Here is a 21087-nt window from a genome sequence, read left to right as displayed (position 1 = left end):
TGGATGAGATTTATCTCGGCTTCTCCCAGCCCACTGACTTAACTTATTGTAGTAGACTGTAGTATTGAGAAATTATATGAATTCAATTTCGATGCAAGTAATTTCTATACAAAACGGTTGATTGCCTACAAGGTTAATTTGTTGTCAGCGACTAGATAGGGCAATCTAGGGCACCGATCTACTTTCCCAATATTATTTGAGCTCGTGATCTCGTCGGGAAATGCCGCTGTGAACCACGGCCAACAATTTTATGTAACATTGTTGTCGAAAGCAAACGTACTGTGAAATTGTTTTGGTTTGAACTAAACAAACCTGTAATGGTTCTACTCCTAACTATGCAGTCGCGAGTTACAATGAAATTAAATAACCTAAATTATTGTAAACAAAGATTAAAGTTAAAAAAATTTATTAACAAAACATCACAGTCATTATTAAATTACGATGAAAAAAAACTTAACAAATCTTAAATTAAAGAAATCCTAGTTAATGGCATAATGGTTATTTTAAAAAACGCAGTCATTGGTTTGGTTAGGCGCTTATTTGTGTCCCTTCTTGTAGCCCCAGTGCTTGTGATCCTCGTGACCGCCCTTCTTCCCATGATCATGGTGATGATGATGATGCTCATGATGGCCTCCCTCATCGTGGTGATCCTTGTGATCGTGGTGGTGGCCTCCCTTTTCGTGGTGGCCTTTCTTGCCGTGTTCGTGGTGGTGGTGGCCACCGTGCTTGTGACCCTTGTGATGGCCACCGCCCTTCTTGTGTCCGTGCTCTTCGTGATGCCCTCCGTGATGTTCGTGGTGGCCGCCATCGTGATGATGATCGTGGAAATGTTTCTCCTTCTTAAATTCATCGTGTTTGTGCACTCCGTGATGTCCCTTCGTGGAATGTCCCTTATGGTAGTGACCTTCCTCGTGGTGGCCGTGTCCTTTATGACCTTTTTCCCCGTGATGATGTTCGTGATGGTGGCCATCGTCGTGGTGGTGATGCTTCTTGTGGCCGCCGTGCTCGTCATGATGTCCTTTGTGACCTTCGTGGTGGTGGTGACCCTTTTTGCCGTGCTCGTGGTGATGGTGACCCTTGTAACCTTTGTGTCCTTTCTCGCCGTGGTCATGATGGTGATCCTCATGGTGCTCGTGGCCACCCCCTTTGTCCCATTTGCCACCCTTATCGGACGCTGCGGTGTCTAAGTCAGCTTCCCGTCTCTCTCTAGACACTTCGCGGCAGCTGACGTACGCCAGCGCCGCCAATACAGCACAACACAAAAGTATACCCCTCATGCTTGTCACTGTATCGTTAGAATCGAAACCAGTGACTGATAGACTTGTCGATGACGGTTAACTTTTTATACTAAATACTTCCTTTAGTTAAAACTTGTGTAATACTTACAATTTTAAACACCAAGGTTGCGGTTGTGTCGCATTGCGTTGCTGAAACTGCAGCTCTCTTGAAGAAACTTGGTAGCATTGTGAAAAGCTTGTTTCCGGTTTGTACCTACCATTGTGACAAGTATGAAAGTGTCATAGTAAAAGACCCAGCAAATCGAGAATCTCTGCCTTTTTGGGAGGCATATGAAAGACAACGTAAAGCCAAAAAAATATCTAGTAGGTACATTACACAGACTGCTTTGTCGATTCGTCGTCATTCTTAAGCATATCAATTATGGGATATCTCCATTGGATAATATTGGGGATATTATTTATTCAAAATATACCAGGTACTTACTTAGGTATCATCATCATATTAACCCGTTACCAGCCCACTAGAAGGCTCGGATATGCGTGAAGGTCTCTTTACGATATTTTTCCTTCAACGTTAAAGCAAGAGATATTTTAATTACTTAAAACATGGTCTGTTAGAAAAGTTAAGAGGTGCGTGCTGGAAGTCGAACTCGGCACCCCGAAAGTCAAGCCGAAGTCCTAACCACTGGGCTATCATCTCTTCGCACTCGGGTATATTTATTTTTCATTAACCTTAGAATATTATTATATGGAAATATGAAAAATATCTGAATTTAGGCACACGAAGCTGACTATACAGGTAAGTTAAATGACCTACCTGCATAGTTTGCTTAACTTATTTAACCTTTTGATTTTTCATTTGAAGGTATCCAAGTTTGATCGTTTATTCGCTTACCTACGCGTTACTGCGAGAAGTTTTTTTCACATTTGTTCCAGCGATTTTTTTGAATTTTATGTAGCAGAAGAAAAAAATATCAGGGAATCACCTTAAAACCCCTATCTTATTACTATAACTAACTTATACTTAAAATTTTAGATCAAATAAATATTTGGCGACCACTGTAGCAGTGGCTAGTAACCACCCTATCAATAAAGACGTGGCCGCCTAACGATTTAGCGTTCCGATACTACAACAACAATAATTTTCAAAGTCCACCAACCCACATCGGAGCAGCTTGGTGGGTCTCTAGAACCGTCTCTCCTATAACATAGATATCAGAGAGGTAGCCTTGTGCCTGGCCAGTACCCAGTAGAGGGGCGTTAGTAGGCAGCGGATGGTGATGATGATGATGATGAGTTGAAGACTACCCCTACAGTTCCAAAAGGTCACCTCACTCAATTTTAGAAAATGATCGAAGTCGCCATGTTCTAAAGCACGACAGTATGTCTAGAATAACACAGGCGGACACAGAATGAATTAATGATGATAATACTTAATTTTTATAGATTAACCGTGGTTTAACACGTGGTAAAATACCTAATTTAAGAAATTATAAATTTCACCTCGCAGATCTGCCTGTATTTCTAATTAAGTAAAGCTAATTTTTTAAGCACGCAGGACAGGCGGGTTGGTCAGAGCAGGGCTAGACTGATCGCACCGGTGTCGCTGCTGCCCGACACCGGTCTGTGCCATTTGTTCAGCCTAGCGAATTTTAAGTTCTTTCGATGTTATACTGCAACTTGTCGGTCGCCAGAGCCTCGTCGGTTAGACGGCAGGGTGCAGGTGAGGTTGGCAATTTGGTAGTCCTAGTCTGACTGTTACTAGCCTCCCACTTACACCCCAAGACAATTTGGCTTTGAGTGCACAGAGGTGAAATAATAAACCATTGTATATTTTCCTTACTTTATTCATACAATCTTCAACAAAATAATGGATTACAAACTACATACAATCAATATTCTTTTTACTATTTCTAAACCCCTATTAAATTCAAATTAAATATATATAATTCATCCATATATTTTTTTTTTATATAATAAATCACAATATCAACTTTCAGTTGACGAAATTATTTAACTAAAGGAACATACGCTAAACATTTCACACAATACACAAGTGTTACACACTTAAATTAAATAATTACCAATTAAAGTGGCATTTGGCAGTAGCGTGAGGCATAAAAGATATCGATATAACTTTTATCAGAATATAAAAAGATGCTTTACACACCGAACATCAAATAAACTCCCCGTTACCAATAGTTCGGCGCGGTCGATCTATCTATCCTGCCTGCATCTTTCATAGCATCCTGTCTCATAAAAGGACCCAAATATAAAAAAAAATATCTCATTTAGTAACTTTAATATTTCATTAATATATGGCTATCAATATACTATCGTTATTCTTACAATTCATTATAAAAAGAAATAATTTTGAAATCCCTTGCAATATTCTAATATTAAGATTTAAAAAACATCGTTAATAAATCAATAAGTAGTAAAATAACGTGACATGTGAATCTTCCAAAAATGAATTAAAACGCGAAGACTAGTGGACTCGTACCTGTTCGGGTGCACGCATTACGTATTTTTAGAAATTTACCTTAAAAAGCTAACCAGTCAATTATTTATTTACTGATTAACCACCGATGAATATTAATTGTAGATGGTCGCAAACTAACCCTGTATATAAACGACTTCCTGTGAGCTCATCACAGGAATTCCGCAAATTCGTATGTTCGTCAAAGTATCTCAGAATGGTCATTACCCTCAGAGGTTCTTATTCATGACTACGTGAAGGTTGTTACGAATTTAGTTGGTAGTAGTCTTTTATATAATTTATTGTAAAAATAACGATAGCGAATACCACTCACGATGCTAGAATACTAAGCATTATATTGTGTAGAAATCACAAATACAAGCTTGCAATGTACCTGTCGCGGACACTCCCAATTTGTCGTGTCCTGCCAAATACCAAATTCAGTCCTAAATTGGTAATAGATAGTGGTATTAGTTATATGACGAATATTTGGATAGATTAATTATTATCAAATTATCATGTGTGTAAACAACCCCTATACTCATTATATTTTGATATATTAAATAAATATAACATGCCAAAAGTTTTAAATAATTCTCCTCAGATCACATGCCCATTCATTTGGACTACATGTAAAAGTAGGAAAATGTCACGCCTCAGCATTATAAGATAAATTTGTATAGCATCTGATTGCAAATTCGTGATTTCACGCACAGCACTTAAAAACTAAAATATGCACGTATTTCGTCGGACAATTATTATTTTAGGTTGGAAATATTTTTATAATATAAAACTATTCGAAGCATCGAATTAAGAGCTGCTTAAAGAAACAGTGGCGATAGACAGCTCATATAAGACTACGATTTCGTTTAACGATAAAAAATAGTGTAAAGCAGAAGGCTAGCATATAATTTTTCGTGACATTACTATTGTCTCCGTGTCGTTATCTGTCATCAGAAAACTGTAATGTTTACAAACAGTTGTGACACGACACAGTGGTGTCAAAAGAACTTACTGCATTAAATTAACCAGAGACGTCAACACTTTGACAAACAATTATATCCTAATCCATAAAGTAGAATAATACTCCTTGGACAGCTCTTTTAGAAAACCATTGATTAACAACCTTCTCATTAGTTACTTCAACGTTGTAATTTATTAAAAATGGTTTGGACTTTATGACAGTAAATATGACGTTATTAGTTTAATATATGTTATAGGTTTATTACCAACTATATCTAAAGAATACAGACAAATTGAATATAGAAAATGGACGTAAATAAATAAGACACTGTAACTCTAAAAAAGTCACATTCGCGAGTAGAACTGTCATGTTAAACGTAAAGATCACCAAACTTCATGTTTTCTACATGAAGTTTAGTACAATTTAAAACAACTCCGGTTTTACGTTTTTTAATTGAAAACTAACACTAGGACCACAAAATCTCAAACTATAAGATTATTCAACATATATCAGACATGAAAATATGTGTTAAGCTATACGAACTATCTATCGCACACCACTGTGACACATATGAAAAAAAAAAACTTTATTAATATACTTAATTATACAAAAAAGTCTATAACATTATTTATGCAGTCCATTAATCTAAGAACCTTATGAAATCACGACACATATAATATTAATGCGTACAAACGAAGCGATACAATGTAAACCATAATTAAGTCTATATAAGCGAATCGCACATAAAGCAACAGTTGCCTGTGCACGCTTAGCAATCTGTACTATGCGAGATTATTGGAAAAATCAACTATTACATCGAAACTTTACAAAGTTAGTAAAAAACGCCTCTTCGTAAAAACAAACTATATGCAACTTAAATCATTTAACAACATTCAATATTTGCTAACGTTCTATAATTTATGTAGCATCAATATACATAATGTATAGATTATATTTATAGAAAAATGAATATAATCTTTTCTAATATTAGGGTGGAAAAATAAGTCAAAAAGAATAAGTCGTGTTAAACCTCGCACAGAGGATTAACATAAATACATGCGAATGTGTGCTGATATTACTTAAATAATATAAATTTACTGTAATAAACGTTAAACTTAAGTTATAATAGGTACATTAAACAATAAAACAAAATGCAACAACTCGCATGTAATTTTAGCCACACTTGGATGACCTGTATTTATTTCCGAGATATTCATCCACATTAAGCTTGTTTTAGCCAATCACCTCGCAGTACAGTGCATAAATTGAAATTATTTAAAGTATCGTGTAATTGTATCTAGTTGAGATGGAAGCCCCGTTCATTAGTGGCGGCCAATAGCCGCTCCCGCAGCACCTCTTTGCAAGAGTATTCCGGCAGCTTCAAGTAGTGCACGCATGTGTTCACCGAAGGGTAAGAACCGTCGCCCGCGTCAACCTGTTACCATAAACAATTTTTCGCAATTTCTCTATGAAACCAAAGATTTATAGCGTCTAGTCTATTTACTGTTTCCATTATTAATGACAATGCGCAAAAGTACGCATTTTTATTCGCCTGTAGGGTAAGCCATACGAGAGATTGTCCTAACAACCGACCAATGACTAGTCTACTGTCATGATTATTGCCAATGAGTATATGTACGCATTTTCTTTTGCCGGAATGCGAGAGATATCTTAAAAAAACGGCTAAGTGCGAGTTGGGCTTGCACACGCATGATTCCGTACTAAGGTGAAATATGCAACTAATAATGGTCATACTAAAATCAGTTGGCAGTATGAATTTACTGAATACAAATGGCGATTCCTTGCATGCCCTTTTATTTTCGTATAGCCGTTCAAAGCGAGTTTAGGCTGTGTTTACTAAATGTCAAAAATACGATGTAGTTTATTTTAGGTCCGTAGAAGCTCATGAGTATTCTAAGAGATGGCGCTGATTTGTTGTGGGTCGAATTAGGTGTAAGATATTTGTTCGAAGAACCATATCACCGATCTCTACTATTACCAGTCTGTTGTCACTATGTTCTTGTCGACAGTTGATCAGAACGATTCACACCATTTTGGTGCTGTAAGTGTGACACTGTAATAAGAGTGTGTAACGAACTAATATATAAATAAAAATAAATATACTACGACAATACACACATCACCATCTAGCCCCAAAGTAAGCGTTAGCTTGTGTTATGGGTACTAAGATGACTGATGAATATTTTTATGAATAATATACATAAATACCTAGAATACACATATAAACACCCAGACACTGAAAAACATTCATGCTCATCACACAAACATTTTCCATTAGTGGGAATCGAACCCACGGCCTTGGATTTAGAAAGCAGGGTCGCTGCCCACTGCGCCAGTCGGCCGACGAGTAATATTTGAATAACTAAGAGCACTCATTAGTTCCAAAGACACTCGTATGTCACATTTAGCGCTTCAAATGGGGACAAAATGTAAGGTGTCATTGATATAGAAACAGCCAGTAGATTGTTATTAAAAGAGGTCAATACTTTAATCGATTGTGTTTCGTTACCTTTCTGACCACGGTGAGTCTGGGGTGCAGGTTTGCCAGACCGCCGGGGGGTAGACTACTGCAACCCGTGGCGAACTGCAGGAAGGCCTTGCGCTCGCGCCACGACATCTCCACCAACACATCCACGAGCCGTAGGAAGCCGGGGCTGGGTGGAACATTTCGCGATAAGTAATAGGATATACATAGTCGTATTGTAACAGTACTTATTAAAATTACATACTTATTAAGCTATTTACATAATAATGGTATATGTTTATCTTTTATTCAACTACAAGTTGAATAAAAGATAAACATATACCCTTGACGGCAATCTCACATTCCGGTAAATTATGATGCCAGTCTTGGACGATAACGGGATAACCTTTTAGGAGTATGATAGTTATTTTTACCCATACACAAATGGTTTCTATGCGACATCGTACCGGAACGCTAAATCGCTTAGCAGCACGTATATGTCGGTAGGGTCTTAACTATCCATTGCAGAAACCCACCAGACAAGATTGAAAAGTACTGAAATTTAAATTTCTGAAATGCCCGGCCGGGAATCAGACCCGGGATCATAGCTCTTACCGCTGCGCCATCATGTCGACAAACACTTTTCATACAGGGTTGCATAAAAAATACCAGAGCTCTCGGCCTGTAGGTATTTACATTGAAACAAACAACTTTTGCTCTACGACTTTTCTCGAACTCGATTGTTGTGAAATATTAAATATATTACATAAAACGTTACTTGTTACTACTCTGTAATGTAACATGTGCAATAACGCGCCAACAACGTCTCTTTGCGGTCACTGACCCGATCATATGTATTAGCTTTCACAGTGTAATGACACTATACAGAAATAACATATTTATTATTACTGAATTTTGAAAAGTCACAAAACAAAAGTGGCTTGTTTTAATAATAGGAACTACAAGGCGGAGTGCTTTCTGGAATTTTTTATTTAACCCTATATTGTAAGTAGCTATTCCCTTTGAGCCAGCGCTACCATCTTGGACTGCATCATTAATTACTATTGGTGAGATTGCAGTCAAGAGCTAACGTGCAGTCTCATTAAATGCAATAAAAAGTTTACCTATCGCGCGTATAGCCGAGCTTGGGTTCGGTGTAGGAGAGCAGGTGGTCGCGCGTCCATGCAGGGCCCCGTTCGCCACATAGGAGAAGACGCAACTCTGCGGGCGAGAAAGCGCGCAGTCGCCGCGCGGGGAACACGGTGCCGAAGCCGCGCCGGAACGCACTAGTCTGCCGAGCCACTCCGCCACGTACCATCCATCGCGCGCCGCTTTCCGCGTACAGGCGCGCGTTCGACGGGTTCACCTGAAAATTACAGGCGTGTGATATAGATTTGGAGGTTAGGACTTCGGCTTCACTTTCAGGAGGTACTCGTCAAAAAAAGTTACAGAAGCGTGCTAGTGCACGCTTACTTACGCACGTAACTTTTTTGAGTTATATGCGTTTTAAGCGATTAAATATCAGTTGTTTTTGACAGTGATGATGAAGACCAAAGTCTCAAACAGTGCGTGCCAGTGTGTTGCCAGTGTAACTAATCTTAATGAAATTTACACTTTACAGGTATTTAACAGAAACTTATTTTTTTTTTCTGAATCCATATTAATCCGTGTCCGTGATTGTATTGACGACGAAACAAGTCGTTGAGTTCGGTATCATGAATATCCAATTGGCGTAGTACCACCTTAACAACAATCCTTTTATAAAACAGAACAGTTGGTTATGTTTGGTTTTACATTATGGTTTTCAACGCGTAATTTCTTATGAAACTATATATACGTATTTCTATGATGCTTCCGCAAAACAAGTTTTTGGACAATATTGTTCAGTATTATGACTCTTATACCCCATCGGCCCCATTCTACCAACCAGCCTTAACTTTTGATATATTACCATGGCACATACCTCAATATGCTCCCCACCGTCGCAGAGTGGATGCACGGCGAGCTCGGGCGAAGTGTTGGAAGCCACGTGCGTCATGGTGAGCGAGAGCTGATCGAAACTAGCGCCATCCACTTGTATTTCAGCTATTTGTTTATCGCGCTCCTCCGCCGATAGCAATGCATCTCGCATCAGCTCATCGTACTGATCAGCCGCCTTAAGTACACTTTCTAGGAACCTAATAACCAAACGACATGGAGTTCAAAACTTAAACTCGAATCGCTTTGACTCTCCGATTCTTTTACGCTCCGCAAATAACCGTCCAGCTTTCTTTTCTCCCGACATAACATGAGTACTTGTCCACATTAAGGGTGAATAGCGAATGTTCTAGGAATCCTGCATCAATCCACCTCGTTAGGTGGAGTGATGCAGTGTTCTGCATAATCACATCCCGGCAGGTGTTATTCATATTTTCCTCAGATCTTATATAACAATATTTGTTTGCCTAAGACCGAACCGTTTTCTTTCGCATTACACACATGACTCACTTTTTATTTTAACAAATAGAATAAAAAAGAAGTGAAGAACATCTCACCTATGTCGTATGGGATCAATTTCTTGTAAGTTATTGTTTGTCAATTCATCACCGCACATTATTCGCAAGAACGGATCAGAAAGAGGTAGGTCGACTAGGCGTCCGTCTTGTAGAACCTGTATCAATAAAATATCACCTTAGTTCTGAATTAAATATATACATATATAAATAAATATATATAAATCGAATAATAGCCTTGGAAATAAAAGGCCTACGTACATCAGTAGATGTACATGAATTGACATGATCAAAGAATATGTAAAATATTGTGCCTCATTTTCATCAGTATTAAAGCTACTACCGCCGATTACAATACATATATTTTCCGCACAGTCTGTCCAAAAAGACTGCGTTTTTTGAGTGCTTTTACACACAAATGTTTTTAGAAAATATTCATGGAACATGCTATGTGTCTTGGGTTGTGTATAATTCATGAGTACACATGCCTATGCTCAGCTTATAACAAATTTATGCTCAGGTTGTAAGATAAGTAACTATTTAGGCATTATATTAAAAAAGTAAATAAAATTTTCTTTAAAATAAGAATACGTAAAAATATATTTTACCTTAGCTAAAAATACTCCTAAGAACCAGAAATATTTGCAAACTTTATCACAGATAGGTGAGTCTTGTGGTAGAGGCGCTGGGAATAAACCTCCTGCACGGCTGACATAGTAGCCCGCCGGTTTTTCTAAACAAAAATAAAATTCGTTAAAAACCAAATGTAAACAGCTTACATCGGCAGTGGCGTGCATAGAGGGTATGCACAGGGTATGCGGATTATATAAAATGAAGAAAATCTCCAGTATGTTTTATAAATACTTGAGGGTAGGCTTTTATAACTCTTACAATGCCTATGCTTAGGTTTATTTATGACTCCTACTGAAGATTTTCTTCATTTTATATCACCTGCATACTCTGTGCATACCCTCTATGCACGCCACTGTACATCGGAGCTGTGTATTACACAAGAACATGAAAAAATTTTTTTTTCTGCATTAAATAAAATGGTAACTTAATGTGTGTAAGCTTAGTTGTGTGTGCGTGTACAATTTAATATAATTTAATACTTAAGTTAACATAACTTTATATGGATTTTTTTTTACAAAACATAAGATATTCTGTCACTTTTATTGGAAGTTTCCATTAAACTTGGCTACAAAGGTAACGAAAATATGTTACCATAGATTGTTTGTAAGTGACAAACAGCATGTCTAATATCCTTTAACCAAGACATAAGACAACGCATCATGTGCATTTTGTGAATGCCAACATGCTTTTAAGCACAACAAGATGGCTAGGTTACCATTGCATGGCCACATATACAATGTGTAAATGAAAACTGAAATAATACTTCACAGGTTCTGTAAAATCAAAAACCGTAATAGTTTTTGCGTAAAAAAACTGCCATAGTTTTTACTGAAAGAAATCAGATACATCACATGCAAAATTAAAAACATGTTACTCCTGTCACTTTATTAGGTACACGTCACGTAGTGCAGGTACTATGCTCGTGTCGTTCTTGTATCTTCAATAGGATTGTCATAAGTAAACACTTAGAATGTTTTAAATTCGTTTGTATGGAAAAATAAATATGCTTATTTTGATGCAATATTTTTACAGGGTGTTTCCTTATGAGATATACTTAGGCATCCTTTAATATTATTTCATAATTCTGTTACACGTTGTATAATCCACTAGTTGCCCGAAGATATAAATATGTCAAATCCTGCTTACACTACTTCCTAGTTAGAGCTAGGAGAATTTGTAACAGATAAAAAAAGCTTACCATCAGGCAACGTAAGAGGTAGGGGGGCGAGGTCAAGGTCAGGCGCAGGTCCATCACAAAGCCACATAGAGAGATCAGTCCGCTGCAACTCAGCAGCTACGAGAGCGTAGAACTCGAGCGTAGGGCCCAAACCTGTGCCCTCTTCACCCGCAAACTCCACCTCCAGCACAGATTTGCGGCCCGCGTGCACTTGCATCACCTGAGCGATTATTAGGTATATATGAAATTTAGTTATCACAACAAATGGCAACTGATCGACGCGACATCAGAGACCAAGCAAATCTGAGCCGCAAGCAGAAGAATTTATTCTTAACAATAATAATATCCAGAACTTGAACTAAAGACTGTGTACATATATCATAAATTGAGAATTATAAAAAAAATACTGCTACTATTAGCATCATATTAAGTACTAACTGTTTCAACAGATCAAACGCGGTTGTTTGGATTTAAAAAAACTATCTGAAACCGTTCGCTTTCCCGGGATGAAAAAATATCATCAGGATATGTTCAACGTGTTTTCATGCAAAATTTTGTTAAGATCAGATTAATACATTCCGAAGGAAGGATTCGACGAGAATAAAAGTACGCACTGATGCACTAGTTGGGCCGAGCATAGATAACAAATAAAATAACCAACAGACGCACTTTCCGTTTTATATTATTGAGGATACAAAAAGATGTTTAAAAATGAGGTAAAGGTAATTATAAAAAATACGGTGAAGTTTTCATAGACTTGCTCACCTGCAAAGCAGAGCGCAGCAAGTTAGGATGTCTGGGTATCCGAACTCTTTCATGCCTTAAACGTCCCATTCGAAACTCTGAAGCTTCTAACTCGGCACGCCTTGGTGACACAGTGTTGCCTGTTCTATAATAAAAAAAGTCATTGAAATAAAAACATCAGTACTATAATCAAATATCAATTCTTAAACATTTACCAAAAATGAACAAACCTCTGCCTCTCTAAAGCTCGATCCCGTTGTGCTTGCAGCCATACAATAGTCCGCGAGGTTCCGAAAGCAGTACACGCGAAGAACATTTGTCTCGTCTCGAGGGGGAACAAGAATGGACACCAATCGTTCAGTTGTTGGCACCTTTAACAAGTAACCCTATATCAATTTAAAGTCGACTATTAATCTTTAAAGAAGTATGAGTTGGTTCCGTACCAAGGAGCAATATGAGACAGACGCTACAGTAGTAACAGACCATAATATATATTTTTTATAGCGACATTCGAACTATGCCAACATAATTTTTTAGGTACTAAATGAGATTGAATGAGCTTAAATAAATAAATTCTTCGCAGCGTAACAGATAAATATTGTTATTCTTAACTATATTTCTTTCTGATTGGCACGATTAAGTATAAATTTCTCGATTCAAAAAAAAGATCAAAGTTACCTCTAACAAAAATTTGAAGTAAAAATGTATTTATTTGATATTTCCTCAAAGTGTAGGTAGAAGCATTATGATAAAAAATATAAAAGAATTCGGTCATGCCATGGTCGGTCAAGATCTTAACCAAAATAAATGATAATGTTTTACCAATGCGGAGTGGCAGCAGCTGCTAATGAGAGCGGGTCTTGAAGCTGGTGGTGCAACTTGTTCGTGAGCTTGGTAGAGAGGAAGGCTTGCGCAGGCAGGCCGGGTAATAGGGCACGTAACCGTCTTAGCGCTCGAACGCAACACGTTACCATTGAGCCCTCGGCCGTATCTGCACCGTCTGCACCAGCCACTCCACGTTCTGCTGTAACGAGAGTAACAGTTGTACAAAATCTCCAGAAATAAGAAATTCACAGCCGCTAAATAAGATATTACCTCCCAGAAACCAGAAACACGTCTATATTGTGACTACACTTCTAATGTAAGTAAATTTAAGAAAGCAGACTGTATTAATAAAGAAGTAAAGGGGCAAACGTGCTAGGATGAACTTCGATTAGGTGTCGTCCATTAATCACGAAATGCCATCGAATAAACATTTGTCGCTAATTTCACTCTAATGCAAATTGCAGTGGGCGCGGAAAGTTAGAAAACGAACTAAGTTTTAGGTCTATAGACCGGTTAATTTCTCTTCACTGAGCGAGACTGAACTAGAAGTGGTTCTTAATTTAACCAGGTAAATAATCTAAAACGACATCTTAATCCAAATGAATCTAAACTGCTTTATAATATTTTAGATTTTCAAGCTCTTGTTTCCGTGTCCGCTTGGCAGTCCTCATATTGTCATATTGTCAGTCAGTTGGGAGACACTTGTAGTCCCGAATCTTTTACATACAGATACAGTTACATTTTATTACATTACACAGTTAAATAAAAACTTACCGGGGTCACCAGGCTCGTCATCCTCACTATCGCTGGATGATGCAAATGCTTCTACACCCTCAATTTCCTTATATGTAAGCCTGCAAACAAAATTAAAAAAGCTACAATGCTACTGCTTCCTGAAATTAGATTATTTTAAAATGAATATATGTTTTTGGAATAATATACCCAAAACTTATATTATTTTTAAAGCGCCTTGCCATTAATAAAATATTTCTTGAAATTTCTACACCTGATGGACTATTTTATTTTTGTTCCTAATGGACACTAAATTGTATCATGAAGGTAATAATGTATCAGTCAAACTTTAAAATAATTAGATAGTACTCACGTGTAAGTCGTATCTCTATGCGTATCGTGAGAAGGAAGGCGCGAATTAAGTGCTAGAACTGCTCTGTAAATGGTCCACGAAGGTCGCTCGAGGGGCAATGAAACTTCTCCGGAGCTCAGAACCAATCTTAGGGAAGGCAGCTTGCTAGTTGTCGTTAGAGGAATGTTGCCATTGGTTTCAGGTGTCTTTACATCAACACTCGTAGATTCCTCAACTGTTTCCTCGACGTCAGAATCTTCATTGAGGGGTATATCGAGGTCTGTTAAAGCAAATGGTTTTATTAAATAATGACATACGGTGGTGAAAACATTATTTAAATCAGATTTAGTGTATGAAATTCGAGAATCAGACTATTAAATGCGAAAAGCAACTAGGTATTTCGCAACAAACTCTTCAGTATTATTCTTTCTGCTTGACCTTGAATGATGTATTTTGGTTGTATCACTACAGTTGTACTTATGTTATATATATCCCTGGCCGTATCCGACCACAGCGACTTCTTCTAGCTATTATGAGCGTACCTGATGTGCTCTCAAGTGACTGGCATAACCACTCTTTCAATTTCTCTTACCAACAGTCTGGTTGAGATTTGCCCGTCCAGGACGAGGGTCGAATGCTGGTATAAGCGCGGAGAACTGCCTTTTCAGCACAAAATCATCGTCCCAGGGCTTTCGTGAGCGAGTGCCGTTTGCTCCAACTACGCCGACTGCACCGCCCGCGCCTCTCACCGCTTCTAACGCCTCTTCTTCCATGAGCGATAGTAAATTGCGGGAAACCTAGCATTAAGAAAAAAATAATTTTCTCATCATACCTTCGTTAATTAAGCAAGTTTTTGCATGAAAATCAAGGGTATTTCGGAAAATGTTTAAACAGAAGCTTTAAAATATATTGTACAATAGATAACTTACTACTTCCTGATATGTAGTTTCATTTTCCTTATCACTATCCATAGCGTCATCGCCATCATCGTCATCCTCTAATTCCGTAAGTAGCGCTGGCGCTCGGCATGACTCAAGGAAGTCTTCTAACGATACCTAAATAGTTATTATAGCTGTTACGTAATGTGGGTAATCTTAACACGAGTGCTTATTTTGAAACGAAGCCCGAGGCTTGCCGATCAAAATAGGATATCACGAGTGTTATAATGACAAATTACGTATTTAATTAATTAAAAGTTGAATCAATTTACTAAGGTAGGAATACAATTACGTATCTTTGCTGGTTACCTATGGTATACCAATGCTTTGGTCAATACGTGTAGTTGTTCGAATGGAACAATTTTATTCATGTCAGAGGCAGTATTTTTCAATATGTTGTGTGATAAAGATGTCTCAAAGTCCAAATATTTTTGTAACATATTTGTCAAAAATCAATCAGAAAATAAAAATTACAAGTGTAATCCCAGAGCCACGCAAATAAATAGTACAACACAGATCATTAAAAAAAAATAGATAGGTAACATTTAGGGTATCCAGCCAAATCTTCCGCATTAATACAATTATTTAAAGTTATTTATTAACTGGCACAGGGTTATTAGATGCCACGAATTTTAATAAATTGAAATCAAAACTGTTTATTAATTCTAAAAAGCTAAGGGCGACCCGCATATGTGCGCCCATTAGACAAAAGCCATTATGGAATCTTTGGTTATATTAGCTTCTTAGATCTACTGTATCGTGCCGATGTGCCGTACGTACCTGTTCGCTCTCACTGGAAGTGGATGTTAAAGATAGAGTGAGTGCGTTTTGAGCATTCGGTGCTAACGAGGGATAGCTCTGTGCTGCTGACAACAGTCCGCCTGGGAAGTTACTGGACAACGCAAGTCGAACCAGGCTGAAAAATGTTCAGAATTAACATATTTAATCATGACCGGAAACTAAAATATTATTATATCCTACTTAATAAAATAAATGCGAAAGTTTCCTTTTTATCCCGGGAAAATGTACGGTTCCCGCGGGACTTATAAAAAACGTAGACGAAGCCGCGGAAAATAGCTAGTCTCAAATCAAAATGTCAAAATTACTGGTACGACATTTGCGTTTGTAAGTATATCAAGATGTTTTTTACTATTACGTACTCACACAAAACGTATAAATTGATTGCCAATTGCAAATTTCCTATGGATAAGAGATCGTCAATGGTTCGCAACTGTCAGGAAGTTGCAGAGTTAAGAGAGGCAGTTGCTAATTAGTTTAATACCTGGGGAACAGTCCAGTGGAGTGGTTAGAACGAGCGACTGCGCCGCGACCGCGGCCAACGCTGCTTCCGCGCACTGCAACTCCCAGAGATTCCAGCAGACGTGCCGCGCCCTGAATAATTTAATATTTCTCATTAAAGTAAGTAATGTAAAATGTCTAAATGGTAAAATGTCTATTAGAAAGAATGACAGCACTACTTTTAGACCTGTTTATTGTGTTTAGATATATGTCTACAATGGAAGCGTGACTATTGTATTCATTTCACAATATTACAAGTATATAGTTGAAGCGGTATGGTTTCATCGGTAATAGTATTAACCATTCTTTGATGCGCATTATTTAGCATAAACTTTGAATAGATAGACGTTTTATGGCTTTGGAATGCCCTGTGATGTACTCCAAGACTGACTGAGTTCGGTTAGATTAACCGACCTCAGTCAGTCTTGGAGAATAAATAATTGTCTTGGTAAATGAATCAGCACCGAGAAACAAGTTATAAAAAACTAAAATAGAGCTGGGGGGGGAGGATACAACTCAGCACACTAATTAGCTAGTGCATACGGCTACGCTTTTCAAAAAGGTTGCTGACCTTTGATTATTGTGCGATTCAAGCCGTCGAATTTACATCCTTGAAAAGAGACCGTCGGGCTTACTAATTACTTTTCCCCGAGGTTCGTGGCAGCCAGCTTACAACACGACGTCATGTTGTAAGCTGGCTGCCAAAAATTCCAACAATCTTCAATTATTATGCGAATCTTAAGATTCCGCCAGCGTTACATATTTGCAACGAGGCCGCCGGTCCACAATTGCTATTGAGGTCATTAAAAATAGATTTCTATAAGGCAGCTGAAATCTTGCTTATTCATTCAAACGCCCATCCCACGTGCGTGCTAAGTTGACCGCCTTTAATATATATAATCTTTAACAGCGCAGGTTATACATAACCCCTATATTATGTAAAACTTTTTCTTTTACACACACGTACAAAAAACGTTGTTGCATATATTCACATAATAATTTCTAAACAATTGGTTACCTGTTGTGTGAGATCCGGTTCGCTAGCACTCATAGCGCCACCAGTCGCTTGGGCGTCCTTTTTGTGCTCGCTAAACTGACCTTCGCCGTTCTCGTTTTCTTCACACTGGAAATATATTTTCATGTCAATATTTGCTTTGTTTTCACAAAAAAAAAAAAAAAGATAAAATAAAATTTCCAGCTTGAAATAGCAAACAACAAATATACAGGATTGGCTACAACAATAAACTTAACATTATTAATCGAGTAAAAATGGGAGAGCCCAAGGTCATTTATCGAATGTGGCCTTAACATATCGGTTATAAATATTTGACAAGTGAGTCGTTATTACGTTAAGTTATTTAACGACTGAAAAACGCCCAGTAGATCTCGTGGTATATAAAGACGACACGACTTGTTCTCTTGCTAGTTATGCTAAACCTAGGTTACATCATCATCAGCCTTATAATGGCCTACTTCAGGATACAGAAGCCTCGTGTGAGAACAGGAGCGACAATTTGAAAGTTATAACACACATTACTCAAATAGCTGGTTGCAAAAGACGTGCAACACACATGCTTTAAACCAGACGAGTAAAATTTAGAGTTTTACTATACAAATGGCACAGGGAGATTTAAAATGAGTTCAGTTAACAACTCACCGAAACCCAACCGGTCGAACTAAAGTAGGTTTGGTATTTTGGGTTTAGTTTAGTTTCTCTTAATCTCTTAATGTACATTTATTATGCCATTGAAGACACAAGCTTTTTGATTTGCAATCCGTGTATATCCTGGGGATGTAACTGCACACCATCTAGGCAAGTAGCGGTTGATTTCATATAAATAATATTTATATAATATGATATATTATATTTATTTTTGATTTCATATTATATGACCTTTAAATAACCAAATATTTAAAGGTAGCTTGTATCAGATATAAAAGAGTTTTTATTAGCGCAGCAGACCCGCTGTTAAGGCTTAAGCTCTGTTCAAACTGAGGTGGAACACCGCGCGGGACGCAGCAATTTGAAATTTGGTCGCGTGCTTTTCTGGGTTCCTCGATGTAGGAACATGTCACTTGATTATAAAGACAAAGGTTTACTATTGTAAGCGTATCAAAAGATCAATCATAAGATTCAAGTTAAAAGCTATGAATTAATCTTAAAAATAAATTCAACCCAAGATTATATAAAAACCTACAAGCGCGGGACGCATTGTCCGGCTTTTGTTTAGTTTCGCGTCAATTGAGTGGCTAATTAAACCAGTTTGGTTGACACATTCGGCACAAGCGACTTCAGTCCTGCGTCCCGCAGTATTACTCAGTTAAAACAGAGTGTCTAGTATGAGATTTTCTGCCTACGTTTACTTATTCAAAAGTGCAAAATAGCTTGTACAATTTATAAGGAATCGAAAGAGCGCTATATAGCAACTATACTGTTTCGTACTAATTTGACTCGCTGGCGCAGCGGTTACCGCTGTGTTATTGAATGGGAGATCCCGGCCGACGACCTGTCAAAGAGGTTATTTAATATGTAATTTATAATCTTTCTGATCTGCTCTGCTGAGAGGCTTTTGATTTTGAATTCGATACAATACAAATCTTATTTAAGTTTCACGCGATCGAATAAGTTAACGTAGATAGAAACTGTCACACTAGGCACCCAGAGCTTTACCTGTATGTGTAAGCGGTTAGCATTGTTGCGCAGCGTGTGAAGCAGCGAGGCCGGCAGCGCGGGCAGCGTCAGTAGCTCACTGGAGAGCAGCGCGTTGGCGCTGTTGCGCATCGCGTCGCCGTCGCAACAGCGCGCTTCGCTCTCCTTGCACACAACAACGCTACGTTACACACTAGCATACTAGACCAGGGTAGAAGAAGCCTTTAAAAATAATTAAAAGTGAAAAAAAATAATAGTAGGATGCAACCCATTAGAAAAGGAGGGGATAGAATAGAATAGAATAGAAAAACTTTATTGCAACTCAACAAAAAAAAGGAAAATACAAGGAAAACAGTAATAGGACTAGGGGATATTATAAAAATGAAAGGAAAAATAATTTACGGGCGATCTGAGGTCGGGAAGGGGATGGGGGTGAGTTTTTAAGGGTAAAAAAAACGTTTTTTCTCGCTTTCCGGCAAAACTTAAAGTCCTATCGAAAAAAGTTAAATCGCAAAGTTGTAGGTAATAAAAAGATCTAAAACTTTTGTTTTTACACTTTTTTTTAAAATTATCGACCCTGGTCTATACTGTTAGCACCAGTATTACACAAGACACATATGCACACACAACATACACAACACTACTGTATTCGCACTAAAAGCACACCGTCAATCTCTGTCGAAGTCGAGATTTAGTCGTCTAAAGAGATCTGTCGATTAGTTCCGCTTAGAGGTTCCCAAATAATTCTTACAAACGAATCGTCAATCTTGTTACGGGTTGTACTATTCGTTACTTATTTCGATTTATAACACAGTGGATCGTTGTAAAAAATAGAAATTATATTAAACCATTCAAAAAGTTATTTTATTATTAACTTTTTGTTAAAATATAATAGCCACAGGCCGATGACAATTAACAAGTAAAAACATTTTTTTTTATAATAAGTTTATTCATAAACAGACGAACTACTGTATCTCTTTATACTCTGCTATAATTGAGGTCATGAAGGTTCCATCATATTTAATTTCTTAAAATTTAAATTTATTTTATATGTCTAGGTCTAGAGTTTAATATGTCCAATTTCAGATCCCGAAATAAAGAATACCTTTTGGGTTTTTCCTAGGACTCAACTAGTCCTGGAGAATCTATTATTTTAATCACTCCCTTCTTTATTTTAGAAGAAGACTGGGACATTAATAGGCTCAGGATGACGAAACTGTAAAAGTCGTAGCACCATAAAAGGCATATAATGAATAATAGCCAATTATTCATTATATGCCTTTTATGGTTAGTTTGACGGCCGATTGGCGCAGTTTGCAGCGACCCTGCTTTCTGAGTCCAAGGTCGTGGGTTCGATTCCCACTACTGGGAAATGTTTGTGTGATGACCATGAATGCTTTTCAGTGTCTGGGTGTTTATATGTATATTCCAAGTATTTATGTATATAATTCATAAAAATATTCATCAGTCATCTCAGTACCCATAACACAAGCTACGAATACTTTGGAGCTAGATGGCGATGTGTGTATTGTCGTAGTATATTTATATTATATTATTTACATATATAGATGTTCCACCAAAATCTATTGTTTAATGGTGGGGTATACAATGCTTAATGCTTAGCCGGTGGCAAAATTTAAAATAAGCAGGTTTAAGTATGTACAAAAATGAAAGGGATAAATATTGTAGGTAATATCAATTGTATCTGAACATGCAGAATAGGTAGCAAATTTTTAAAAACATTTAATAAATTCACAAATATATAAACCACTATATGTTACTAACCTCTTGTGACGCTGAATCTGGTACTGGTTCTTTGGCTGGATATGGTTTAGTAATATCTGTGATGCTTGTTGGTCCCATTTCCATATTGGTGAAGGAAGTATTGCCCAAATCAGTCATACAGTTGTTGCCCTCAGCACCAAGTGTGAGTGATTCTACTATTGTTGCTAAATCTGCAAGTAAATTATTACCTTTTAGTGACCTATAAGTGACTTATTAATGACCTATTAGTGCATTTATGAGAAGTATTTCTAGTTCTTAATATTGGCCAATTTTCTGTAAAGGAAAAACACACGG

The 21087-nt window shown here is 37.4% G+C and overlaps 2 protein-coding genes across 9 annotated transcripts in view; both read right to left on the bottom strand.

Annotated features, from left to right (window-relative positions):
* Positions 1–536: 536 nt before the first annotated feature.
* Positions 537–1277, bottom strand: LOC120627648 (histidine-rich glycoprotein-like). Its single transcript, XM_039895662.1, has one exon. The coding sequence runs from the start codon at positions 1275–1277 to the stop codon at positions 537–539; it is 741 nt and encodes a 246-aa protein (XP_039751596.1).
* Positions 1278–3552: 2275 nt separating this feature from the next.
* LOC120627393 (E3 ubiquitin-protein ligase Ufd4) overlaps positions 3553–21087 on the bottom strand; it is a 45126-nt gene continuing 27591 nt past the window's right edge. For 2 of the 8 annotated variants that reach the window (XM_039895388.1, XM_039895392.1), the window contains 19 exons: positions 20794–20963; positions 19030–19173; positions 17377–17481; positions 16342–16451; positions 15840–15975; positions 15051–15176; positions 14714–14918; positions 14143–14401; positions 13812–13891; positions 13035–13236; positions 12443–12583; positions 12234–12357; positions 11490–11688; positions 10267–10391; positions 9701–9816; positions 9130–9343; positions 8291–8532; positions 7212–7356; positions 3553–6116 (listed from right to left, as the gene is read on the bottom strand). In XM_039895388.1, the coding sequence (XP_039751322.1) occupies positions 5979–6116; positions 7212–7356; positions 8291–8532; positions 9130–9343; positions 9701–9816; positions 10267–10391; positions 11490–11688; positions 12234–12357; positions 12443–12583; positions 13035–13236; positions 13812–13891; positions 14143–14401; positions 14714–14918; positions 15051–15176; positions 15840–15975; positions 16342–16451; positions 17377–17481; positions 19030–19173; positions 20794–20963 (2981 nt within the window). In that variant the 3' untranslated portion in view covers positions 3553–5978. The remainder of the gene's footprint in view (positions 6117–7211; positions 7357–8290; positions 8533–9129; positions 9344–9700; positions 9817–10266; positions 10392–11489; positions 11689–12233; positions 12358–12442; positions 12584–13034; positions 13237–13811; positions 13892–14142; positions 14402–14713; positions 14919–15050; positions 15177–15839; positions 15976–16341; positions 16452–17376; positions 17482–19029; positions 19174–20793; positions 20964–21087) is intronic. The other 6 variants (XM_039895391.1, XM_039895394.1, XM_039895390.1 and 3 more) reach the window with 4 other exon arrangements.

The sequence above is a fragment of the Pararge aegeria genome, chromosome 11 (genome assembly GCF_905163445.1).
Source record: "Pararge aegeria chromosome 11, ilParAegt1.1, whole genome shotgun sequence".
Classification (NCBI taxonomy): Eukaryota; Metazoa; Arthropoda; class Insecta; order Lepidoptera; family Nymphalidae; genus Pararge; species Pararge aegeria.
Note: the sequence above shows the minus strand (reverse complement) of the source record. Positions and strands in the feature narration are given on the sequence as shown.

Coding starts and splice junctions, on each gene's coding strand:
- LOC120627648 (XM_039895662.1), bottom strand. CDS start 1,277: ATGAGGGGTATACTTTTGTGTTGTGCTGTATTGGCGGCGCTGGCGTAC.